The sequence below is a fragment of the Sesamum indicum genome, linkage group LG1 (genome assembly GCF_000512975.1).
Source record: "Sesamum indicum cultivar Zhongzhi No. 13 linkage group LG1, S_indicum_v1.0, whole genome shotgun sequence".
Classification (NCBI taxonomy): Eukaryota; Viridiplantae; Streptophyta; class Magnoliopsida; order Lamiales; family Pedaliaceae; genus Sesamum; species Sesamum indicum.
The window spans coordinates 15,122,840-15,150,612 of NC_026145.1; the positions used below are offsets into that span (position 1 = coordinate 15,122,840).

The 27,773-nt window shown below is 34.6% G+C and overlaps 1 protein-coding gene across 4 annotated transcripts; it reads left to right on the top strand.

Moving 5' to 3' along the window:
* Window positions 1,507–27,724, top strand: LOC105168545 (callose synthase 1). Of its 4 annotated transcripts, XM_011088695.2 has the most exons (44): window positions 1,507–1,761; window positions 1,947–2,011; window positions 2,604–2,837; window positions 3,601–3,701; window positions 6,661–6,782; window positions 6,864–6,957; window positions 7,129–7,239; window positions 7,324–7,440; window positions 8,002–8,091; window positions 8,179–8,270; window positions 8,503–8,629; window positions 10,466–10,603; window positions 10,701–10,777; window positions 10,849–10,942; window positions 12,810–12,932; window positions 13,034–13,151; window positions 13,610–13,944; window positions 14,069–14,121; window positions 14,209–14,269; window positions 14,555–14,636; window positions 14,728–14,777; window positions 14,867–14,953; window positions 16,269–16,400; window positions 16,505–16,599; window positions 16,719–16,803; window positions 16,877–17,037; window positions 17,131–17,254; window positions 17,336–17,433; window positions 17,516–17,645; window positions 17,985–18,136; window positions 18,771–18,880; window positions 18,978–19,103; window positions 19,189–19,257; window positions 19,346–19,535; window positions 19,621–19,771; window positions 19,976–20,095; window positions 20,175–20,290; window positions 20,380–20,463; window positions 23,032–23,144; window positions 23,233–23,462; window positions 23,545–24,339; window positions 24,447–24,497; window positions 26,750–26,935; window positions 27,072–27,320. In XM_011088695.2, exons 3-44 carry the CDS (start codon window positions 2,651–2,653, stop codon window positions 27,318–27,320), a joined length of 5,826 nt encoding a protein of 1,941 aa, XP_011086997.1. In that variant the 5' UTR covers window positions 1,507–1,761; window positions 1,947–2,011; window positions 2,604–2,650. The 4 variants fall into 4 exon arrangements, with proteins under 4 accessions (XP_011086997.1, XP_011087003.1, XP_011086981.1 ...); XM_011088701.2 differs by lacking the exon at window positions 1,947–2,011 and having other exon boundaries at window positions 2,569–2,837; XM_011088679.2 differs by lacking the exon at window positions 1,947–2,011 and having other exon boundaries at window positions 1,508–1,761.

Here is a 27,773-nt window from a genome sequence, read left to right on the forward strand (position 1 = left end):
GTATCCAATCTGTCAACACCATTCTATTTCAATAATAAATATATATATATATATATAAATATATACTGTTTTTTCAATCATACAATATATTCAAATTAAATAAAATCAAGAATACTATTAAAATTAGCAAATACTAAAAAAAAAAAATAAGTAAATATAGACATCGTCTATGGTCCAATCAAATATTGTCGTCACATATTAAAAAATGAAACTATTGTTTGGGATTGGAGCAAAAGATTAAACCTCTCTCAACAATAATGAATTTAATGTTTCGAACTCTACTCGTCAGCAACAATTCATTTTAAAATTCAACTTGCTTACTATTAATTAAACCAAACACTATAAGTGGAAATTGATATCGTTAGATTCATATTTTCGATCAGAACATCTTTTATTTTGATTAATTAACTAGTGTATTTTGAGTTCCAAGTACTTACTACGACAAAAGCTTATTATTTCTATGACTCAATACATAAAAAGTTGATTTTTTATTTGAATTTAATGAGATGTCAGTATCGAGTCAGTAAAAAAGATTATCATAAAAAAAGCTAATCGATTTATCTAGTGCATACTTGGTAGTTGGTACGTATGTATTATTTTTGTAGAAATTGGAAGAGAAATCTCAAGGAAATTCATCAAGATTCTATTGGTCAATGCAAATTTCATATTAAAATACACCATAATTTAGTTCCCTTTTTAAAAAGTTATTTAATTATATTTTGAAAGAGTTGTAGGAGTGGGATTAATTTTTTTAAATTGTTTAGATGTTTTTGACTATTGTCAAGGACTTAGACATGTTCATTATAAAGGGATAATATTGCCATTTTGGTACACTAATTTACTTATGATGTGAAATGACTAATTTGCCCCCCACCCCGGCAGAGCTAATTAAGGTGTGCTAATAATGTAGTTAATCTCACAATTATTGCATCTATCATGGTCAACACCATTCCACTTTTTAAAATTCTCATCTTATTAGTTTATAATAAAGCATTCATAAAACTTCAGGACGAATAATTACATTTTTTAAATTATATTAAGAAAATAAATAAGTTAACGTGGACGAATTTTGTTGCGAAATTGTTAGCATATTAAAGTTTGACAAAAGTATGTTTAAATTATAACTTTTTTATTGATATATATGTATTAAGATTGAAATTGATTATTTATTTATTTTATATGCATCGCAACGACAAGAACATTAAGTACCCGTTACTCACATATATTAAGATAGAAGCATCTTAACTATTGTCGTATATTATTTGAATAATTTTAATATTAAATTCAAATATTTTTAAATTTTTTAAAAATGAAATAATTTTAAATTCAACAATTTAAATATAATATTAAAAAAAAAAAAGCCGAGTCCGTGGGGTATGGGACATGTCCTTTCTAGTAATTTGAAGTGGTTACCAGTGTTGAGTGAGTATGTTTGTTGTTATGTTACCCGCGTAGCTTAGCTTTATTTCCTGGACTTGGAGTGTCAGTTAGGTGGTGTTTTCTTACGACACCTCTTTGCTGCCTCTTTCTCTCTCTAGATTATTGTTCTCACTCCACCGCTAATATTACTTTCTTTGCTTACTTTCCACATACACACACAGATAATCACTAATCAATTATTCTACTTCTACAAGTTTCTCTTCTCTGTTTTTCTGCTGTATCTATACCTCTTCCTTTCACTCTAGAGCCAGAGAAAACTGAGTTTTATTTTCAAGAAACTTCACTCTGCTGTCAAGAACTGGTTTTGGGGTCATTTTAATGGTAATTTTAGCCTGCTTTCCCGGAAGAAATCTTGAACTTGGGGTCTTGTAGAAATTGGTTTCTTGATGTTTTTGTGCTTTCTTTTGATTGTCTGGTGCGAGTTCATGTAAAGAAAATATTAGAAAAGTGGAGTCCTCTGAGTGAATGTTCGGTTTTCTTGGTTTTGTTGGGATTGCATGATCAAGAATTGGATATTCTTTATATGGGAGCAACTTGATGGAAGTGAATATGTTGGTTCTTTTTGGTTGAGGTAAGAGGAAAAGGAAAATTTTGCTGTGCCGATTCCTTGTTCTTGTACTTTTGTTTTCTTTACCTTCAAGAAACGTATGGAGGGTTTAGCAGTTTCGAATTTGAGTTTTGTTTTTTTTTGTTGATTGAAGACAATGGTAATTTCTTGGATTTTTGTCTCCAGAATTGCATGTTGCTCTCTGTGTGTGTCTATTAGTCTCTCACGCTCTCTTTATCTCCTCCTGAAGAGAGTAGATATCAATTTCTTGGACACCAAGAAATTGATGGTGTTTCTAGAATCCTGAGACTGAATACTTTGGTTTTGATTCTTAGAGAAGAAACGGTTCTGACCACAAATCCCTGTTGTTATAATGTTATTTTACATTGTGCAAAGGTTTCATATAGTTTTTTACTATTAACTCTTGTCAGGGTAGAGTGGTTTACAATTTTATCCACTTCTTAAGTACTTAATGAGTTGGGACCTTTATCCATAAAAGGTTTGCTTTAAGTCGTCTGTTCTATGTCCCACATAACATGGTACTCTGAGTGTAATATAAGTTGTGGTTTGCTATAATGCAGGTGTCTTAAGATCTTCTTAATGTTTTCTCTCACAGGCAAAATAAAGAGAGTTCAAGTTCTTTTCTAAAGGTTTAAGGTTAAAATGGCTTATCAGAGAAGGGGGTCCGACATGCAGCCGCAACGGCGGATTCTGCGGACTCAGACGGCTGGTAATTTAGGGGAATCAATGATGGACAGTGAGGTGGTGCCATCATCTTTGGTTGAGATTGCACCGATTCTCCGTGTTGCCAATGAGGTTGAGCCCATCAATCCTCGGGTTGCTTACCTTTGTAAGTCTTAAAACATTTTTCCCTTTCTTGATAAAGTTAGAACTTGAGTTTGCTATAATCTTTTATCTTTTATTCATGAGAATCTGCACTCTGGTTTTCTGAGTCATTCCTGTACTTTGGACCAATTTCGTCTTGTGTACCGGAATAAGTGATAAAGTTTTAAACACGGATGGTGGCAGTATACTTTCAACTTTCTGGTAGTATTGTATTTAAAAAAAGGTTGAAAGTCTTTCCAGAATTTACAGTGCCACAACATCATTGTCATGTTTCCAAGGCACATTAGTAAGGCATAGCCCTTCTCGGTTGAAGGATGTTACAGAATTCGGGGAATCTCAAAGCTAAAAGATCCACTCCTTACCCAAGTTCCCACTGAAGCCCGAGCAGATTTTGTGATTCTGTTATTACTATTGTTACTGAAATTAAAAGATAATTCAAAAGTGAATCAAACACTTATGGTTTTACTAATATGATTAAGTTCAGGTAAGGCTGGAACTTCTTTTTCCTTTTATCTTGTACTGGTTCATCTAGGTTGATTTTATTTTAGTTCGACTCTTTGTTTCTTAGACTGTAGTTTCATCGTACATGGATTCTTGGCCTGTTTATTTCCTGTTACTGCAATGTTGTGAGACATTGATTTGCTCAACTTTCAGAACATTGTTCTGGTTTCCTGCTTCCAATAGAGAAAAACATGAAAACCAAGATGCTCTCAGAACTTAAATGCGCTTCTATGCTATTTGAATATTGATGCCTGTGGTGGAATCAGGTCGGTTCTATGCCTTTGAGAAAGCACACAGGCTGGATCCAACATCTAGTGGACGTGGAGTTCGCCAGTTCAAAACTGCACTTCTTCAACGCCTTGAACGGGTACATCATATTTTAGAGCTGCAGTTTATGTGATTTGCTATTTTAAATTTTTGGATTTCACTTAAGATGGCTGTTATGCATAAAGAAAGATTCCATATATCATGCGGAGCTAAGTTCTTAAAGTCACTCAGCTTTGTGGAATACGTTTTGATACTTGTTGGTAATTGATCAATGAGGGATCTTCTTTCTTACCATGGGAGTTCCAGGAACCTGTAGCATTTTGGTTATTGATTTTGTGGATCAAATTTTGATTGTTCATATATTTCTTCTATGATTGTGGATGCCCTTTTGTTTAGTTAGTGTTATGATCAATCTATAACTCAAATTGATGGGACAACTTCACATACATTTGACAATGATGAATGATCTAATAAGTTGTTATATACCATACATGTTGTCTCCAAGATGTTATTCAAGTTGATGAATGAACTTATACTTATATGAGCATGTGTATATCTATGCAGGTATATATGGATATATATGTTAGGCATTTATGTACAAGTAAACAAAATTAAGTTAATCTTTCCTTATGTTTAATTTTATAAACCCAGCCACCTGCTTGGGATGATCAACTCTTTCTTGAATCTGGGGTTACACAAGTGTAAAGGCATTTGGATTAGATATCAATGCGAAATCTTTGAATCAGTTGATGGCCAGAGTGGAATGATCTTGTGTTCTAAATGATATATTTAGGACAGCTAAAATTTTCAACCAAGAAAATTCTATTTGAGATGATCTTTTTGGCTTGGATAATTTCTATTAATGAGGATCTGGTTATCATTTTCTGAAATTGATAAGAATAACATCATTGTACTATAAAAATTTGAATCATCTCCTTCTTAGACCTGGAAAACTTTCATGGTAATTATTCCAAGGGTATATTACAACCACCCCCCTAGATTTGGCACAATACAAATTTGTTTGGAAAATTACTAGTACTCGTGAGTTTAACGTCCGTCTAACAACGAGCTTATGCCGTAGCCTCAATTAAGTTTCCATTAAATTTTTGTGATGAACTAGTCAAAATGACCTTTTGGATTATAAATTATAATTTTTTACTGAATTTTTGGAATTTTCGAAAGTATTTTTTCGACTAATATGCCTTATCGATATTTATTTTACCCAGCCTCATATATATTCTTTTAATATATTTTCTCACTTTCTTTTTCGGGAAGAAGAAATTGCAACAAGGGTTTAGTAGTATTTTCCGTCGCTACATAATTATTTTTCGCTTGAGGGGGTATTTCTATTTTTCCGAACAACGAGGGGTATTCGTAATTATGTTAAACCTTTGGGAGGTAGCTGAAATGTACCCCTATTCCAATGAAGCCATACATTGGAATAGACTGCACATGCTGCTGGTAACATTGATATAAAAGAAGAGACAGCATGGAACTTCAGGTGTAGCCAAGTAGATGAAGATGAGTTCTTTCTGGACTATGCTGCTCCTGCTTGGACTCAGTTTAGAGTATCTCATCTTATTCTTTTGTTAAAATATGGGAATCGAGATTTTTTAGGATCGTTTCTACTGTCTGAGAGTTTGCTCAAGAAGTTTGTTATTGGGAAAAATTGCACTTTTAGTCCCACATGATAGGGTGTGTTGCACTTTTGGTCCCACATTTTGGGGCTCAGCACATTTAGTCCCATAGGATCAATGTTGTAGCATTTTTTGGTCCCATAGAATTAAATTATGGCACATTTGGTCCCATAGGATAAAATTTGTAACACATTTGGTCTCGTAGAATATAAATAACTTTATATCCTACGGGACCAAATGTGTCACAATTTTATTCCAAAAATGTTACAATATTTATTCTATGGGACTAAATGTGCTAAGCCCGTAAATCATAGACCAAAGTGCAATACATCCTATTGCGTGGGACTAAAAGTGCAATTTTCCTTTTGGTATTTGTACATTAAACTAACTGTAAGAGTCAGAATAATATGGAACCTGATGTGAGAAACTGTAAGAAGTTTGGTAATGCATTAAGACACTGAGAAATGTGATGGAACCGGATGTGAGAAATGGATGCTAGCACATTGATTGAGACTGCTCTGTGTAGGTAAGTTCTATGAAAAAGGAAGAAGTAACATGCAGGGAGAAATTCTAAGTTGAAGTGGCTAAAGAATGTTTATTCATCCAAGGAGGCTTGTTGTCTGAAGAGAAGGCATGGTATGCTGTAAGATAGGGTTATCATGTTTCTTGGTACTCCAGTCATCATCTTGGGAAGAGTGGCTTTATGCTTGGCATCGGTCTTTACCTGGTTAGACTTTTCTAAGAAAGTTTGGTGAAGGTTTATAAATCTTGGAAAACTGTGTATGCATATGTATCATCATATTAGGACTTGTCCTCCTAGTGCTGAATTTAAAACACTGATCCCAATCCATGCATTTGTGGAGTCACAAATATAGCAGTTTGTAGCAGTTGAACAAGTTTTCAATATATATATAACTGGTTACTTTGAGTAGTAATTAACTTGCTGGAAATGAAGACATACTAGGGGTTACAACAAAACAAAGCTGCCGGTATTGTCAGTCAGCATATTATGTGGCTGACGTAGTTGACTAGCTACACAATATAGTTTTTTAAGATGCTAGATTGTTCTTGAAGGTTACATTGTGTAAGAGAGAAATCAGATTTGGACCTTACAGGCTGTAATTGATTACGTTCGTAATGTCAAATATCTGTCTGAAGTGGCTCATGATACCATATACTGCATTTGCTTGCCATGTTATCTTTCTGTTAAGGTTCTTGAATCAGGTTTTTCTCTAATGCCATGGAACTATTTAACATATATCATGAGGTAAGAAGCAACATGTATTACTCACAATTAATTCTACAGAATATCTTTATTGCAGTACTTTATTTTTCCTTGGAATACTCCAACTCTATCTGGAAGGAAAAATGCTTCTAATAATTTTCTTAAACTAAATTCTAATATTAAATATCCCATGGAAGGAAAATGAGACGACATTAACAGCAAGAAAAGGAAGTGATGCAAGGGAAATGAAGAGTTTTTATCAGCATTACTACAGGAAGTACATCGAGGCTTTGCAAAATGCTGCAGATAAGGCAGATCGGTTAGTAACTTTTGAGTATAATTTTCCCTCTTTTATGATTTTATTTGTTTTGATTTTATATTATTTATATCTCTGATACAGTGCTAGACTTACAAAAGCATATCAAACGGCTTCTGTGCTGTTTGACGTCTTAAAGGCAGTCAATTTGACAGAAGCTGTGGAAGTGGATGATGAGGTAATGTTCCAGTTTTTTGATTTATTTCTTTATTTTTTTTGCATGCTGAACTACTAAGCTATGGGTTGCCCCTAGTGTCATTTTGTGGATTGTAACTTGGGATTGGGTCATGGTATTACTTCTTGCAGTTTATAGTTAAACGTCTGAATATCTATTCATATCCACGTGCAGATTCTGGAAAAGCACACCAAGGTCACAGAAAAGACTCAGATATATGTGCCTTATAATATACTTCCACTTGACCCCGAAAGTTCACATCAAGCAATCATGAGATATCCGGAGGTCAAGTGCTGCTCCTTTTGCATAGGCTTGGATTGCAGAACAGCGAAATTTATCTAATTCTTTTGATAACTTCCGTTTGGGCAGATTCAAGCTTCTGTTGCTGCACTCCGCAACACAAGAGGTCTTCCCTGGCAAGAGGGGCACAAGAAGAAAGTGGATGAAGACATTTTAGACTGGCTTCAGGCTATGTTTGGTTTTCAGGTGCAAATATTCATCATGCTAACATTTTCAGCAGGCCGTCCGGGTATTGATAGTATAACAATGTCAAACATGGTGTGAACAGCGATGGAAGCGGTTCAATTCTAAGAATTAAGTAATATGATACATCAGGCTTACATTCTTGCTAGTAATTAGTGAATCAAGAACAAATTCATATATAAACAAAAGATATGCCTGTGCAAGAAAAGAGTGACAAATATTTTCAGTACATACAGATAGTCAATCTTTGTGAAGATGAACTTAAAAGAGAAAAAGCTGCGACTCAGTGCTTTGTATATGTTGTGAATGGTCGTGTTGGGAGCTTCTCATCTTCAATTCCAATCATTAATCAATTACTTTTGATGCGCTGTGATTTAGCTGACTCTTATTACTTACAGTCGGATATATTTGAATATATAAGAATATGTATCCTAAAGTCTTGGTACCCACTTGAGAGCATTCAACTGCTATCTTCAGATATGGTTTGAAGCAGGAGTACTGGTACTCTCTAGATTTGTCCAAAATCTATTTTCTAAAAGAGGTTGCTACATTTTTTGACTGTAGAAGGATAATGTGGCAAACCAAAGGGAACACTTGATTTTACTACTAGCCAACGTACATATTAGGCAACCAAAGCCTGATCAGCAGCCCAAGGTATTTGCTTGCTTATTCAGCTCACTTTTTGACATGATAAGATGTTCTAATTGTTTAGAGAGTTGTCTGATGTTGTCTTTGATTTAGTTGGATGATCGGGCACTTACAGAAGTCATGAAGAAACTTTTTAAGAACTACAAGAAGTGGTGCAAGTATCTTGGCCGCAAGAGTAGCTTATGGTGAGGGCAAGTTTGCTTGTGTAAAGTTACTAGGTTTCTGATTGTATTCTATTTACCATAGCTGCTCTATGTTTCTTTTCGTAACCTATATCTATGTTGTTCAGATTAAAGGTGTTAAAATAGAGTTAATATCTTTAAATTTATTATCTCTGCCTACACTATTCTAACTAATTCTTTGCCCTTCAGTTTATGTCAAACTGTTATCACAACTTCTATTATTTTCTTTTGATAGGCTGCCAACCATCCAACAGGAAGTTCAGCAACGGAAATTACTATACATGGGTCTATATCTTCTTATTTGGGGAGAATCTGCAAACTTGAGATTTATGCCCGAATGCCTCTGCTATATATATCATCATGTTGGTATTCATTTAGTCTTGTTTTTTCCTAGATATATGTTGACATTCTTCTTATATACCTTAACACTCTTGTTTGACTTGTCTGTGAAATTGTCAGTATGCTAGTATGCTAGATGCTCCAGTCTTCTATTTTCTAATAGTATTTATCAGAGGATGATGGTTTTATAAGTTTCTTTGTTTAGAACTGCTACCTATAAGGAACAGGTAGTCCTGTTACTTTGTAATCTCTTTGGTTCCTATTTCTTACTATCCGTGGCATATAGAATAAGGAATTTCCCTTGCAAATAATGATCTGTGAGGAGAAATTTTCTCCAGCTATGCGCAAGAGCCTTGATATCTTGTAGAGAGTAATAATGAATCTTATTTTGCCAGGGACAATTACTGTTAAAGTATTTAGTCTCCGGTACTTTGTACATTTGCATAATGAGTGAGCTTAGAAGCTTTTAATTGTCTTAAGTGTGAATTTTGCGACATAATTGAGCAAATTAGTCAAATTTCATTTAGTCATATGTTAATTGGTAAATTGGTTCTGTTTTTATGCTTGTTATCTCCAGCTAAAGATACTTTTCAGTCACAAATAAGGAGTGAGAGAACTTAATTTTTATTGCCTGAGATGTGGCCCCGTTTCCCGGTACCACTTCTAAATGTTACCACCTGTAATGGGTCGATTTGAACGGTTTATGCTTTTGTTGCAACTGAATCAATGTATTATTGCATCTAGAGAAAATTCATTTTAGTTCAGTATGTCTGTTAAGAGACAATATATCGAATGGTAAGTAACATATGTAGATAATTACTGAATTCTCAGTAACGAGAGTTAACGGAGAAAATCTTTGTAGTGTATGTTTGAGAATAGTCATTCAGAATTTTATCTCACTGATAATTAAATTTGTACCAAAGATTCAAAATTCTAGTCTATCTTGGGGTTTTTAGATCAGTACATTTATCTCTATGGTGCAAGAAAGCTGGTTAGCATATTACACCAATGCTTGCATGTTTTGAACACAATCAAGAGTAAGGTCAGTAGTTAGTGAATATTGTATGGATTTATTATCAAGCTATGGCTGTTGATGGTGGTATATATACTGGGTTTAATGATTGTATAAAAACTATATAAAATTCAAATGGACCCTAGTAATCTGTTTCTTCTGACAGACTACTTGACCCACCACTGGTGAAACACGTGTCAAGTCCACTAGCGAAGCATATTGTGACATAAAGGTGGCTACATACTGTGGATGTTTACAATGTTCTAATTGGTAGCATGTATTTTATTTGGCGCCTTCCAGTAAGATGTCCATGGAGAGTGCTCCGGTGGTGGGCACAGGAGCACCTAGAATATATGAGGATGGTTAGGTGATTGACAAATTTAAAATTTATGTCTGAAATTGGAAATGTGTGCCTGAATGTGGCCTTGGAAGAAAAGAGCTAATTATATATCTACAGGTCTTGTAGATGGTTCCCTTTTTCTTCTAAAATCCAAGAACACACAGTAAGCAATGTTGGGATTTTATAGTTGAGGCTCTTTGTATTTTAGGATGCTGATGCCATGCAGAATTTAGTAGAGGATGATACTGCTGCTTTCTTCTGCAGTCTTGCGGAACGTTTTTCCTGTCAAACTTATTGTATGTTTAGTGTATCTGCAACAAGTGAAGTATTTCTTTTGCTTCCTGGATGTATATTAACTTCATTCGGTTCTGTTTAGTGTATCTGCAACATGTGAAGTATCTAATTCATTTGTTTATCGAACTTTTCTACTTTACTGTCGGCGAGTGATTGTATTTCTAATACTTCCTGGATATGTGTTAACTTCATTTAAACTCATAATTCTTTTAGATGGCATTTGAATTGTATGGCATGCTCGCTGGAAGTGTTAGTCCCATGACAGGTGAACATATCAAACCTGCCTATGGGGGTAACAAAGAGGCTTTCTTGAAGAAAGTTGTAACTCCAATTTACAACATAATAGCTAAGGTGATGCTTCTAGCTTCAGTTCTTGGGGTTTCTAAGGTCATTCTGTAGGCCAAGATTTATAGGTGGATATCTATGATTATGTATTCATGCTTCCTAGGAAGCTAGACGGAGCAAAGGTGGGAGATCCAAACATCCCCAGTGGAGAAACTATGATGATTTGAATGAATACTTCTGGTAATTTTTATTTTTCCTTTTAACAAGCTTTGGGGTGTTAGCATGTAACTTATCTGGTGATCAAATTGTAGGTCAGTTAATTGTTTTCGACTAGGTTGGCCAATGCGTGCTGATGCTGATTTCTTCTGCCTTCCCATAGAAGATATCCTCGCTGAAAGAAGTGAGGTAAGCATTATAGTTTTTGGGATGTAATTTAATTCCACATGCATCTGTACTTTTATTTCCTCTAATAGTAATATTGATAGATAACACATGCCCTAATTCAGTAGAAAATTTTGTTACAATTGGTCACAATTTACTTTACTTCCTTTTGAGTGAATTTATTACTTTGAACTTTGTTTTTGTTAAAGACATTAACTATTAAATTATAGACAGTTAGGCCAAACAAGAGGTCCTGAGTTTGAACCTTAGCACTTCCCATTTGTGAAAAGTGGTTTCACATGCTAGGCTTCAGAAAGGTATACTGCCTACACAGGTGCCTACACCTACGTGTGAGGAGGCTTGTTAAAGATACTAAAATATTAAATGATTCTCCTGTGATGAGGTGGTCATTCAATAATTCTAACTTTTTCTTACAATAAACATTATTACTTTATATGTTTACCCTAACAATTCTTCACTTGGAAAGAAATCCAAGTTCCATCTTATAAAGCATGGGGGCAGAAATTGGTATTACATTCATAAATGGATTTTGGTCGTAATATCAATGACCATGAAATCAATAAAGATTTCATCCAAAAATGATTATTTTTATATTAGCTTCACTATGTTTCATTGATGTGCAAAAACATGTCAATTTCAATTTGCCTTTGGCTTCGATGAAATAATTTCATACTAGTGGATTGTGACAATGAACTGGAAATTCTCTTTTGTGGTAATCATCCTATTCACAGCTTCCAGTTAAGTATCATGGTTTGTGCACCAACTTAGACTGATAGCATTAGTAAGTTTTATCCACTGCTAAAAGTCTACTGAGTTTCTGTTTTCTATTAGACCAAAATTCAGACTGTCTGAACAAATCTGATTTGGCAATTGGAGTGTTTCAGATGGAATTATACGTACGGTTGGATGGTGTTGTAATATTTGGCTTGTGATGGTCGTTACTTTTGTAGTTCGTAAGTAGTTATTCTGTTACTAATTGATTCGAGCAAGTGTGAATAAGGTGGTCTAAATTTTCAATTTCATATTCACCAAACCACTGGGTGGTGTCTGATTAAAAATGATACCACACTATGGTACTTTTATTCAACATATTAACAAGTTTCAACGTCTTCTTGTCTTAATGCGTGATGCGGCAGCATTTGTGGGTAACACTCTTCAATCTAGATCCAACTTAAGCTACATGGTTTTCCAGGTTTGATGATCATCTGATTATAGAGTTTAAGTACCAAAATCAGTCCCTAAACCGCCCATTAATGTGGTCTTTGGCAAGCTATAGATTCCGCACAAGAACTAAGATAAGAACACCAACTTATGATGGTAACAACTTGTTCATCAGCTACAATTTTGACAAATAAATAACTTATGTAGTCCCATTGTTGTGGTGAGTTCATGTAAGGAGAGTGAGATCGAGAGAGTGAGAAGGATAAAATGGTGGTGGCAGCAGGTAATGACTCCTGTGTAGGACTAAAGGAAGGAAAAAAGAAATATCAAAGAAAGCAAAACAGGGAGCAGAAACCACGGAATGGTGCCGGTGATAGTTGGATAAGTAAAGAGGACAAACATTTCTTATATAAGGGCATGAGTCCATGTTTGTGAATTTTCGCAGTAAGAGGACAAACAGTTCAAGAGACTTTTCATATGCCATTTTGTGGTTGTGATTTTTGTTGAGCATGCCAATGTTTTGATGGTACTAGTTAACAACTACGATAGTTTAAGTTGACAATATTAGGTTTTTAAGGTTGTTTTATACTTGAGTATCACGATATTGTTCAATGCTGCTAATTGTTTGTCTTTCTTCTGAGTTTTGCCTTACCTTACTTAAACGACTTTACAGTGTTGCATCTGCCCTCTGATAATCTGTGATACTCAGGACAATATATCTGTTAAAGGAGATCGATGGATCGGAAAAATCAACTTTGTTGAGATACGCTCATTTTGGCACATATTTAGGAGTTTTGACAGGATGTGGAGCTTTTTCATTTTGTGCCTGCAGGTAATGTTGACTTTCAGGCATGTTTATTCTTCTTACCATCTTAAGTCTCCTGCTACCTAGCTAATGTATCATGCGTTTTTTGAAATGAATTTGAACTGAAGGCAATGATTGTCCTCTCTTGGAATGCATCTGGTAATATAAGTGCTATATTTGAGGACGATGTGTTCAAGAAAGTTTTGAGTATCTTCATTACAGCACCGATACTAAAACTCGCACAAGGTAATTAGACAAGATGCTAATCTCTCGTTTTTTTGTTTACTTGCGTAGTTCTAAACTTTCCCTGCGAGTTATAAATTATGAGAGTTATTTGCGTCCATCTTTTGGTGAATACTTTTCTGGTTGATGGAGTTTTCGGACTCATCAGATTAGGAGCAGGCATGAGAATGGCAACCCACCTTAGTTAGGAATTTATGATGATCTCCCTCCTGCAACATTTGCCTCCATTATTTTCTTTCACATATTTCCCCTTTTCTTTCCCCCCAGATAGTTTAAACTTATTTTATGGTCTTTATATGTGTTGATTCAATGTCAGTATAATAAATTGCCTCAATTTGGAAGAGGATAATTTGTGAGTTTTGCACCCTTGGACAAGATTGTTCCTTTACCATTAGAATGTTCTCTGTTAAATTCTATTACATCTATATTAGATACTTTAATTTTTCAACGTTGTTATGCAGCTGTTCTTGATATCATTATGAGCTGGAAAGCAAGGATGAGTATGTCACTGCATGTGAAGCTCAGATACATACTAAAGGTTGTCTCAGCAGCAGCATGGCTGATTGTGCTTTCAGTGACTTATGCATATGGGTGGAAAAATCCTCCCAGATTTGCGCAGACCATTAAGAACTGGTTTGGCAATGGTCAGGGTTCCCCTTCTTTATTCATCATTGCGGTTCTGATTTACTTGTCTCCAAATATGCTCTCTGCTTTGTTATTTTTGTTTCCATTCATCCGGAGGTACCTTGAAAGATCAGACTACAAAATTGTGAGGCTCATGATGTGGTGGTCACAGGTATACAGACCTCCGTTTGATCCTAATTTGTTTAGTTTGATGTATCTGTCTGCCAGAATATCTGTTAATTCTTCGACCAAGTGCATATTATGTTCTCACTCTTGCAATTTGATGTTTCCTGCAGCCTCGGCTCTATGTTGGAAGGGGGATGCAAGAGAGCACATTTTCTGTTTTTAAGTATATAATCTTTGATAGTCAGAAAGAATTCATTTAAAATAGTCGCTTATGGTTCCTTATTTGAATCTTGTTGGTTTCACTTTTCAGATACACAATGTTTTGGGTTCTCCTATTGGCAGCAAAGTTGGCATTTAGCTTTTATGTAGAGGTACCTTTTCCAAGTCTGTTCGTGTTTAAAGTGTTGTAAATATTATGCAAGCATGAAACGATGGCGTATCTGGTTTAGTTAATTTAACTGCTCTATGTTATTGTTGTTGTTCCCTGATCTTCACTATTTGTGGTAAAAATGGTAGCAGTAGAGAAGGGAAAATTAATTACATTAGAAGTTTGATATGCATTGTCAAAAGATGTCTATAGCTGAGTAGGGTTGAGTTCTAAACCCTGTGACGATGAAATTGGTTGCTGACACAAATTGGGATTTTCTTGGTTGCAGATAAAGCCTCTTGTTGGTCCAACAAAAGAAATCATGCGCGTTCGCATATCACATTATGAGTGGCATGAGTTCTTTCCTCGAGGTGGTTGTTAGTTATGTTTGTTCAATGTGTAAGTGAATGCACAAAACTTATGAAGACAAAATGAAAGATTAACCTTTTGTTTGTTTTTCAGCCAAAAACAACCTTGGAGTAGTTATTGCACTTTGGGCTCCCATTATTATTGTATGTTCATGTATATCCTTGTAGCAGTCCCTTTTTACATGTTTTCTGTACACCTTTCTTCACAATCGCTTAATCATGATGCCTTCCAGGTATATTTCATGGACACTCAGATTTGGTATGCTATCTTCTCCACGATATTTGGAGGTATATATGGAGCATTTCGCCGTCTTGGAGAGGTAGGTCGAGGTTCCATTTCATTGAGATCAGTTTTATAAGGATGAATTCCTGTTTCAGACTCCTATATAACAATAACTCCTATAGGAAACATCATCCTACAAACATGACCGTCTATCAAATAACTGTCGAGTTCAGTAGTTTTTAGTTCTTCAGCAAGATCACTCTCTTCAGAGTGCTCCCTCTTTATGTGGGGAGCGAACTGTTCAGTTATCATTTTATCTATCTCTGCTTGCAAGTTGTGTAAGTAGAACTTTTCCCACCCTTATGTGTGAATGTAACATCCAAGAGTAAATGACATTTGTAGAAATTTTCATATCATATGTGAAAGTTTTGATTTTTATGCGTGACTTCCTTTTTGGGCTTGAGTATTGTACCGAGTCTCTTTTGGATGTAAATAGTGAGTCTCTTTGGTTGTTACATAGTGTTTAGCATGTTTTGTGTATAATGTAATAATGGTCTTCTGTTCATTTTTGGCTATCTTATCATTTCACTTTATGAGTTCTTCATGCGGCTAGTCTCCCATATCAAACAGTTGATAGATCCAGCTTCTACCTTGCACCATGGACCTGCATTTTCTTGTATAAGTTTTCTCAATGCCCGTCAATACACATATGCTGCTAGGCTGGACAAGTCTATCTGCCATGACAAAGTTATGCTACTTCAACTTCTTTATTATTTTCAAAGCAATCCAGAAGTCATTCTTTTGTTGCTTTCAATAATTGGCTTCAACTAGCCAGAATGCAAAAAAATTATTTTCTGGATGTTTTCTCTTACACAATAGCAAGTCTTAACACATTCTGTGATTCAATAACAGCATCTTATCCATTGGCATAACTTCCAACAGAGATCTCCCACCCTAAGGTGTTTCTTACCCATTCCTACAGTTGGCTTTACTATGTTTGCTTGTTTTCCATTTAATTTGATTTTTGACTGAAGAATTTCAAGGTAAAGAGTAATCAATTGTGTGGTTCTCTTTCTTTCCAACAAGTCAAAATCTGTTTCACACACACACACGCATATATATTTATGTTATGTATATGTATATATTTACTTTGAGATAATGAGCCTCATGCAGGATTCCGAGGCACTAACCTCTTGATGTGTTAGTTACTGATGAAACATGATGTTCATTGGATGGCATTTTTGTTTATCAACTTCAGTAGTCAATATTACAATTTCTGGATTCTGTTGATTATATCTGATGCCATTTGTTTATCACCCTCATATGGAAAAGTTGCCTCTAATCTTTCCTGAAAATTTATTCTGCATTTTTTATTTATGTTTGAGCTGATTAAGTCCATGCACTGCCCTCAGATTCGAACATTGGGGATGCTTAGGTCTCGCTTTCTATCATTGCCTGGTGCTTTCAATGCCTGCTTGATTCCAGCAGAAAAAGATGAAAAGCCTAAGGGACTGAAAGCCACATTCTCCCGCAAATTTCCTGAGGTTTAGTTATGATACTTTTCACAATTAACTCCAGAATATACTTCTTTCCTGTTTTCCGTACTGGAAGATCCATAGCTTGAATTGAAGTTCACTATCCTCTGCAGATTCGGTCTAATAAAGAGAAGGAAGCAGCAAGGTTTTCACAGATGTGGAATAAAATAATTGAAAGTTTTAGAGAGGAGGATCTAATAAATAACAGGTAACTGATTGTTCTCCCAGAAACGGAAGTACTATTTTCATCTTAGAGAATTCTTCTTTCTATAGAAGCATTTTTCTTCTATTTATCTTGGTGTGATTGGGTGTCACTGGATCAAACAGGGAAATGAACCTATTACTTGTGCCATATCGTGCTGACCGTGAATTGGACCTTATCCAGTGGCCTCCATTTTTACTAGCTAGCAAGGTGGGCCCCCCAAACTGCTTTCTTTCTTAATCTTTAAGCAAACAATTTCATTTACCATTGTTTTCTTCTGTAGCTTCCTATAGCCCTTGATATGGCAAAAGATAGCAATGGGAGAGATAGGGAGCTGAATAAGAGATTGAACACCGACATATATATGCGCTGCGCCATTCGTGAGTGCTATGCCTCTTGTAAAAACATTATCAACTTTTTGGTTCTGGGAGAACGTGAGAAGCTGTAAGTTTACCTCTGGAAAAAAATCAAAACTTTCCTATGTTGATTATCACGTTCTTAAATCACCTTATGTTGCTTTTCATTTGATGACTTCAGCGTCATAAAGGAGATCTTCTCCAAAGTTGATCACCACATAGAGGAGGGTGATCTGTTACGGGAACTTAATATGAGTGCTCTCCCTAGCCTCTACGATAATTTTGTTCAGCTGATAGAATACCTGGTAAAATTATTGAGAATGTGATTACACCAGATGACATTGTTCAAGAGTCTCAGAGTAATTAATTCTATTTACACCCTGCAGAGAGAAAATAAAAAAGAGGACAAGGATCAAGTGGTAATTGTCTTGCTAAACATGCTCGAGGTTGTGACTAGAGACATAATGGAAGACACTGTTCCTAGGTAATGATATGAAAAAGCTACTTATGCGCAGATACTAGCATGCTAATGTGGAGGCACTTTGCTCATTGTTTTTCTCTTGTAGCTTACTTGATTCCAGCCATGGTGGGTCCTATGGAATGCATCAGGGGATGACCCCTCTTGATCAACAATATTCTTACTTTGGGATGCTTCATTTTCCTGTAACAGAAGAAACGGAGGCATGGAAAGAGAAGGTAAGTAACATGGGAGTTCCTCATTTGACAAAACCTGGGAAATCCGTGTTTATTTATTCAGGATGCTAGCAATTCTATTTTATGATCATGAACTCAGATCAGAACAGCAAGGTGAAGCTGTAACCATAAAAAATGAATTTCTCTAAGGATTCAAATACAGGGAGTACGGGTGGATGGTTTCCATTTATGTATCCTAGAAAAGGTTGTTTTATGTATCGGATTAGATGACTTCATCTGCTACTCACTCTGAAGGAATTAGCTATGGATGCTCCATCCAATTTATGGTCTATGGATGATTTTCATTTATCTGTCCTGAAAACTGGTGGTTTTATGTATCAGATTAGACGACTTCATCTCTTACTCACTGTGAAGGAATCGGCTATGGATGTTCCATCCAATATAGAAGCCAGGAGGCGCATTTCATTCTTCTCAAATTCATTGTTTATGGACATGCCTGCCGCTCCCAAAGTTCGCAATATGCTCTCCTTTTCGTAAGGCTTTTTCAGATCAAAACCTTATTCTGGAATTATATGTTTTACTTTAGTCAGTGTTAACATATGCTGATTTAGGTTTCCATTATGCATTTGTTTCCCTACTTTTCTGTTCACAATTTAACATCATTACATCATGGCTGATACATGCTTTCTCATGTACTGCTTGACAGGGAGAACCTCTATATGAAAAGATAGTATGATATGAAAAATGAGGGTGACTTTTTCTCTGAGAATCAATTTTTACTGTTCCATATTTGAATGCAAGCAGTTCATTCAACTAGTAGTTGCAAAATATATCTGCTGGTCAATTTTCTGGTCTCTATGGTGATGATAAATGGAAATCGTTCATGCTTCCTTTCTCGGCGCTTTTTCAACTTGAAAACATGGATGACATGACATTTTGAATGTAACAACTTCAGCCGCTGTAGATATGATTCCTGGATGTGCCTTTCAGGATAGAGATCTTAGTAAATTTCCATTTGTAAAAGTGCAGTTATTGTGGAAACGAAGAGTTCTTGGGGCTTTATGGTGGATGTTGACCAGATGAATTATTAATAAGCAACTTGATGAGAATGACACTGTTGACTCATTTTCATGCTTCGAATTAACTTTACCTTTTCATTCTCTGTAGCATCTTAACTCCTTACTATGATGAAGAGGTTCTTTTCTCGATGGATTTGCTGGAAAAGCCAAATGAAGATGGTGTTTCGATATTATTTTATTTACAAAAGATATTCCCAGGTATGTTTCATGATTCTTGATACTTGATGGTGCCTTGTGCAGATACTAGCATGACTTGGTAACTTACTGATATGAACAAATCTTCCAAATTGCTCAGATGAATGGGAGAATTTTCTGGAACGGGTTAGTTGCAGCAGCGAGGAGGATCTCAAGGGAAATGTGAAACTGGAAGAAGAGCTAAGGTTATGGGCATCATATAGAGGACAAACATTGACCAAAACTGGTAGTCATTTTTTTATGCTTTCTTCAGGTCAGATCTTTCGTCCATTGAATTATTATATGCTCATCCCATTTGTGCTCTGGTACAGTACGAGGAATGATGTACTATCGGCAAGCTTTGGAACTTCAGGCTTTTCTTGATATGGCGAAGGAGGAAGGTGCTCAAGGAATTTATTTTTCATAGTTCCTTTACTGTCAACAGAACCAGTGATAGTTGTAATGTGTATTGGGTAATGCTTGGAACAGATTTGATGAAAGGCTACAAGGCTGCTGAACTAAATACTGAGGACCAAGTAAAAGATGAAGGTTCATTACTTTCACAATGTCAAGCAGTGGCAGACATGAAATTCACATATGTCGTCTCATGCCAACAGTATGGAATTCAGAAAAGATCTGGTGATCGCCGTGCCACAGATATTTTGAGGCTCATGACAAAGTATTGATCCTTTAATTTGTTTAACTTCTGTTGCAAGTGGTTAGGTTTTCAAACTGGAAGAGATCTTTCATAATTTTGTGAGCAGGTACCCATCTCTTCGGGTAGCTTATGTTGATGAGATTGAAGATACGGGTGGAGATAAAGCTGGTAAAACAGTTGAGAAAGTGTACTATTCCGCACTGGTCAAAGCTATGCCAAAATCTGTTGACTCATCTGAGCCAGAGAAGTTAGACCAGGTACAAGTTTTAATTTACTTAAGTTTTTAGTCTTGTGCTACATATATGGCAGGGATGCTTAGTTAAATTTAGTAAACTAAGCTTTTGCATGTTGATCTTTTGTTGCGCTTTCAAATTGTTTTCCTGGCCCTGCAATATCTAGCATATAACTGTTATTTTAATGCTATATCATAATAATAACCACCATCCAAATGTCCTTCCCAGGTTATTTATCGAATAAAACTTCCGGGGCCTGCCATATTGGGTGAAGGCAAACCAGAGAATCAAAACCATGCCATAATCTTTACCCGCGGTGAAGGCTTGCAAACAATTGACATGAACCAGGTAACTTATTCGTGATATGTTGAGAAAATGGATTAACCACACTCTTAACCTTATGTAATCATGAATGTTTCATTTCCAGGACAACTATATGGAAGAAGCCCTCAAAATGAGAAACCTATTGCAAGAATTCCTTAAAAAGCATGGTGTAAGGAAACCAACGATTCTTGGACTTAGGGAACACATTTTTACTGGAAGGTATGGCCACTCAAGGACAGGAAGAAGTAGATTTCTATTCCCAATCGAAATTCGGTAGTTTGTTAACCTTTCGTTGTCTATTTGTGCAGTGTCTCTTCACTTGCCTGGTTTATGTCAAATCAAGAGAATAGTTTTGTGACCATCGGCCAAAGGTTGCTGGCCAATCCATTGAAGTAAGTTCCTGGTTACCCATATTTGTTTATGTTTTCATTTTCAGTTTTCAGTTTTAAGTGGAAAATATGTGTTTTCAATTTTGTATACATTTCGTGTGAAAACGAGGATATGTTTGGATTAGTTAATGAGATTGTGTTCTACATTGGTGTCAAATCAGCATATTTCCAATGGCAATACGAGTAAACAAAAACTGAAAATGAAAACATAAACAGACAAGATTTATTCCAAATCTGGATTGCAACTTCTGCATCTTCCTTTGTCATGCCTTATTGGATTTCCAAATAAAGCTTTTGTATATAATTTTATTAATTATGTTTCAACATTAGTTGAAATATATTTTAAGCTTGTTATTTATCATAATTATGGTTACATTGTTCTTTAATTTTTCACTTTGAAACATTATTGTATAGAAATATTAACTCTCAACTTTCTATTGCAACTTTAGATTTCATCTTTTTCTTTCTAGTTTTATTCATATGATCTAATTAGTATTATCCGTTTTTTTATTCAATAGTTATTATCTTATTTTTTCAATATTTTCCGTGTCGTATTTGTTATCATTATTTTAAAGAACAATTGGCATAGACGTAAATTTAACAGCTTATATAACGGATATTTCAAATATTAAAAATCAATAAGTAAGATATTTGGGTGTTTTTAAATTTTTCATAAGCTACAGTTGCATAAAATCCGTGCTATTATTTGCAAATATCTATTTTTATTCGTTATTTTCTAGACTATATCTCTTTTTTGCTTAACTATCCAGCACTTTTTTCTATTTATTACTTCATGGTTACTAAGTTGATAGCCGGTGTGTTCGACTTACGTAATATGTAAGTATAATTATATGGTGAAGTTACTCTATAATTACATACTTTATGTGGTTGTTTAAAATCTTACTTTAAAATGTTGTTGCATATTATTTATTCACAATATTTCGAAGTTTTTGCTTCTTTTTGTAACATTAACTCTATGGCATTATATTTTTTCTTTTGCTAATTCTTTATCAATTTTTCATTTCTAAGTTTTTAAAATTGATTGATTTTATACTAATTATTAGTTACTTTAAGGAGAAATTAATATAAATAGAATAACTTTTAGTATCAAAATAAATCTATTTTGTATCATGAGGTCATGTCATTATGTTAATTATATTTCGACTGACTACTCTATATAGGTTTTGAGTTTGATTTTTGTTGAATATTGTGCATACCTTTCTTGCCTATCGTGTTAACCGGTTTTATATACAAATGTTCTTCTTTTGTGGGACGTAGACTAATGTGGTGTCTATACTATATTTTCGATTACCTAGTATATTTTGTCCTTACGACTTTCAAAGTCTTTATTTTATGGATCTCCTACAACTAAGGAATTTATTTTAAGCTAAGCATTTCTCTTCGATTGCATGATGAATATTTTTTAGATGTACCAAAAGATGATCCAAGATGAACCATTTCCTTTTACCTTTGTGAGAAGCTATCATTAGCTCCTTCCCCTTTCCTTCTTCTTATCATTCTTCTTATTAGAGGATTGATTCTAGTGAAAGAGCCTACTCCCACCTAACTACTTTCAACCATTTGATTGCTTGATATTGTGAAAAAAGTATTGGCACAAAGTAAAAATGCAATATATAAAGAATCGTCTAATAAAATAAAGCCATAGCATAATACCCTCAACTTTCAAGATCACTATTTGATGAGATTGATGATTTTTTATTTGCACTTTTATGATGTTAATTCTTTAAACTGTTCTAATACTTTTTGAAGTTCTAGCTTAATAGTGTACATATTCAATGCAGTTTATTTACTATGTTATCATATATGTTTTGGTAAATCAAAATTTTCTTAAAATATGCAAAATTTCTTCCAGCAAACTGTTAAAACTGAAATGTTTTGTTTTAGTTGGAAATGGTTCTTCTAACATTATGTCTAAATAATTTAGGATTAGGACTATTAAATAGTCTCTGATAAAATTGTCTTTTATAATTAAATCTTATTTTATTATTTAGAAAGAGGAATTAAGTAACGGTACAAGTATCTTACAATAGAATAAAGACATTATAATTATACTTCTACAATTTTCAAAACTTTACCGGATAAGGAATAAAACTAGAAATTCTTTAAAATTTCTTTTTGGTTTGGTTAATTTTAATCTAAATCCATAAAAGCAAGGGGTGTTGAAAATATTGCATTTTAAAAAATGGTCTGGTTGTAATTTTGGAAGTTTGAAAGAGAAGCTGGTAATTTGGCAGACCAAGTGAAGGAAACCTTGCTTGCTAAAATTCTTCACAAAGAAGCCACAGAATAGTTGAGATTTGGAATTCCATTTTCCAAGATGGTTTTCTTTTCCTTTTTGTCAGTGATCTTGAAGACTACCTTTGTGTTGCCGCTTTCTGTTTACGGTTCTGCTCCCTATGTTTTGGATGTAAATATAACTAAGTAAATGTAATTTAAGAAATATTTAGATTTTTTAATTGGCTAAGCCATTTACAAGTCTCATCACCTTTTCAATTCTCTGGCTACTATTTATCCATTGTATTCATTTTGTATTGTTCTCTGGTACTTCAGGGTTCGCTTCCATTATGGCCATCCAGATGTATTTGACAGATTGTTTCACCTGACAAGAGGTGGTGTCAGCAAAGCTTCTAAAATCATCAACTTAAGCGAGGACATATTTGCAGGCATCATATATTCTTAAAACAACCCTTTTCTTCATCCTAAAGAATTTTGTGTTTAAGCTGTCTCATGTATCAATTAATGTCTGTGAAGGTTTCAATTCCACACTTCGTGGAGGCAATGTCACTCATCATGAATACATACAAGTGGGTAAGGGAAGAGACGTGGGTCTCAACCAAATCTCACTCTTTGAAGCAAAGATAGCCTGTGGTAACGGGGAGCAGGCTATGAGTCGTGATATTTATAGGCTTGGGCACCGGTTTGACTTTTTCCGGATGTTATCATGCTATTTCACTACAGTGGGCTTTTATTTTTGTACTATGGTATCATTCACACCATTCCTGATTTATTTCACAATGTTGATGATCTTAAGTTCGTATCTGAATTTGTGTTTTGTTTTGACAGCTTACTGTGCTAATAGTATATGTATTTCTCTATGGTCGTCTTTACCTTGTTTTAAGTGGGCTTGAAGAGGGATTGAGTAACCATCCAGCAATACGAGACAACAAACCTCTTCAAGTTGCTCTTGCTTCTCAGTCGTTTGTGCAAATTGGGCTCCTAATGGCTTTGCCTATGATGATGGAGATAGGTCTTGAAAGGGGTTTCCGTAATGCATTAACTGATTTTGTTCTAATGCAACTACAACTTGCTCCTGTATTTTTCACATTTTCTCTTGGGACTAGGACCCATTATTTTGGCCGAACCTTGCTGCATGGGGGTGCGCGATATAGAGGCACAGGCCGAGGATTTGTCGTATTTCACGCGAAGTTTGCTGATAACTACAGATTGTATTCCCGGAGCCATTTCGTCAAGGGAATTGAACTGATGATATTGCTTCTTGTGTACCATATATTTGGACGAGCATACAAAGGGGCTGTTGCATATGTATTGATCATTGTGTCTATATGGTTCCTGGTTGGCACATGGCTTTTTGCCCCTTTTCTCTTCAACCCTTCGGGGTTCGAATGGCAAAAAATTGTGGATGACTGGACTGATTGGAACAAATGGATGAATAATCGTGGAGGCATTGGTGTTCCTCCAGAAAAGAGTTGGGAATCTTGGTGGGAGAAAGAACAAGAGCATCTCTCTCATTCTGGGATACGTGGTATTATTTTTGAGATATTGCTGTCATTACGTTTTTTCATATATCAGTATGGACTAATTTATCACCTGAGCTTCACCAATACCAAGAACTTTCTGGTAAGATTTCGATTCATCATATGAACTTCATGTGTTCTATTTTCCCTTTAAGTGTAGCTTTCACTTTTTATCAGCTATGGCAATTACTACTTGTTGCTTCTTGCCAGGTATATGGTCTGTCGTGGCTAGTGATCGTGGCGGTCCTGCTAATTATGAAGGTAAGAACTACTATTCAACTACTCTTTGTATTGGTTTGCGTGCCTTTTCCTGAGCATGACAGTAGCAGTAATCTGTGAGGAACATTAGAAAGTCTTGAAGGCTGATTTGTGAATTGAACAGTAACACCATGAATAAATTTCACATAGGTCTTGGTATATCATCATAAAAGACGAAGAGCAAACATAATGGATCATCAATTAAATACTACCCTAACATCATAAAGATAATGGCATCATAGATAACTTAAAATTTCTGTTGGCATGAAAAAATCACTCATACAAGCAACAAAAACCAAGCAACTATATGATAATTAAAATCAAATAAGTATTAAATATAAACTTGTCCTGAGAAGCAATTAAAAGAAATAGCAAACAACTAAATTGAGCTCCTAAAATATTTGGTTGGTGAACCTCCAAATGAATTTGATATAAATCAATATCAATCAGAAATTCTAAAAATAAAAATTTCGCATATTCATAGACATTTTAAACGAACTAGTAAAATTTGATGCAGGTTATGCATATTTTAAGGTTCTTTTTTGTATTTACTTTAGAATACTTTTTTCTTGATTTTGCTCATTAATTTCTTTTAGTGTTTAGTTTTGAATTAATAATTTTTACACTTTTTAGATATTTGCATTATATTTTTTGTGATTGCATAACAAATGAAGAGAATTTAGTGTGTATTTTATTTGCATGCATCTAAATTCTTTTGAAGATAATACTTAGCTTTAAAATCATTTACCTAGTTCAATTTTGTCATTCTTATGATTAATCTGAAATCCTGAATTATTATATTTTATCTGTTCATAATATTAAGTGTTATTTAATTTTTGTTTTTCACATTTAATCATCAAAATTGATTACATCTTCTATCTATATTTCAACAATTATGAGAAACTCACTATTCATTAACTCAAAATAATATAATTTAGATTTGAAATCTTGAATTTGAATTTAAATTTGTCGTATAAAAGTTTTAATATCTCAATAAAATGCAACAACTGCCTCGGATGATTAGTATATGTTTATACTCACTACATCTTTACTAAAATAAAGTGTGTTTCTTGAACACATTTGACTGTTACTTTAAGTGTTATAAGTTTGTAATAAGTATTAAGAAATAAAAAGAGTATAAAATACTAAAATATCATAATAATGTATTTGAATAACTAGATGTGAAAAATTAAGTTAAATACTATGAAAAAAATTAATTATAGATCCTATTGTTATCCATATGAAAAAATTGAAAAGATAAATTTTGCAAAGTCAATCATATCATTCATTTGATTCAAGTTTAATTTAAAATTATATAAATACTTCTATTGATTAGTCTTATTTAATATGTTAGAAGTAATTTTTTTTTACTGATATTTTATATTCATAAATAAATTTTGAATTCAAATAAAAGAATTAATTGGTTTCTAGGAAGTGTTTGGTGAGTTTTATGGGCATGGCTGCAGAACGACTCAAAATAGAGAAAGGTTGAAGATTTTGGAGGAACCTAAGTGCTTTGCAGGCAAAAGAGTTCCTCTGCTAGAGTAAAGAGTTGGCTGCTGAGACTTGGTATAAATAGAGGGATGTTAATAAAATAAAATGAAACCGTGGAAGAATGGAATGATGAGTGTGCGCCTTTTAGCCATCTATTATGCAGTTTTTGAGTCCTACACTATCAGAGACAAAACACATGCTGGATATCAAAATTTCTGTAACATTATCAAGCTTAGAAGTGAAATCAGTCAAAATGGGGAGTAAAGGACAAGTCAAATTATTGTTTGCTTTGAGGTGTGCTAAGCACTTGAATTAATGTTATGAGGGCCCAACAAGCTTGAAGGAGTTGAAGCATCCTGTTTACTTTCAAGTTTCAAATTGCTGTTTTTGGAGAGAGAAGAATTAGAGCACTTAATCAAACAAAGTATTTCAATTTCATTAAATTACAAAAATATCATTGTAATTTTGGGTCCTACTTAATTTTGTAATTGGATAGCCTGTGCTATGTTCATCTATATTTGACTGACTTCGCACTCATTCTAATTTTCACTATTACACCTGTTGATTTTCTCTCGTAATAGCTTTTAGGTTTAAGTAAAATGACTGCAGTTCTTTACAAACACGACTAATTTTCCTTTATATAAGTACTTATGATGATTAAAAGCTGGGGGACTTCGGGGCTGAGAATAGATTTCGGTTGAGGTTGCTACTAAGTCGTTTGCTATTTTTTCCATGTGCACTAATCATGCTGCACTTTGCAGGTTGTTTCACTTGGTAGGAGGCGATTCAGTGCTGATTTTCAGCTCGTGTTTCGATTGATAAAGGGCCTTATTTTTCTTTCATTTGTTTCTATCTTGATTACCTTGATCGCTCTTCCTCACATGACATTCCGGGATGTTATAGTTTGCCTTCTGGCTTTCATGCCAACCGGATGGGGATTACTGTTGGTAAAACTAATTCTGTCGCTTGTTCTTCTATCTTTTGATCTTTATTCTCTTTCTTGAATGTCAAATTATGAGCATTGTTTTTTTATTTATTTATTTATCATTATTACTTTTGTTTTGAAAAAAAAAAAAAAAACAGATTGCACAAGCTTTGAAACCTGTAGTTGATCGGGGTGGATTCTGGGGATCAGTACGAACACTTGCACGAGGTTATGAGTATATAATCGGATTGCTATTATTCACTCCAGTGGCGTTCTTGGCATGGTTCCCGTTTGTTTCTGAATTCCAAACTCGAATGTTGTTTAACCAAGCTTTTAGCAGAGGTCTCCAGATATCTCGTATTCTTGGTGGACCAAAGAAGGATCGCTCGTCCAGCAACAAGGAGTAACCAGGTGGTTGCAGAAGGAATATATCCTTGTATGCATTGGTTTCACTTGGCTTGTCAAATCGAGAGGAGTGACTTGTATGCCACATACTGTGTGTATAGATAGGACTGGCTTATACTGATTTTATTTTTCTGGAGTCGTGTGGGAAATATTAGACCGTTGCAGTCTGTATATAAATAGTGTGGATTTTGCTGTTATATTTGTAATTATTAGTCATTTTTATGCTGGTGTTTTATGTACAGTTGAGCGGAATGAATAGTGGAAGGAAGTTCGGGTGGTTGTGTTTCTTTCATGCTTAGAGTGTAATTCTTCTCGGTAGTTTCTTTCGCTGTTCATGAGTGCTATGCTTCTTGTAAAACATTATCAACTTTTTGGCTGTGGAAGAAGGTGAGAGGCTGCAAGTTTACCTCCCAAAAAAGATCAAGACTTTCTTTTGTTGTTTATCACCTTTATTA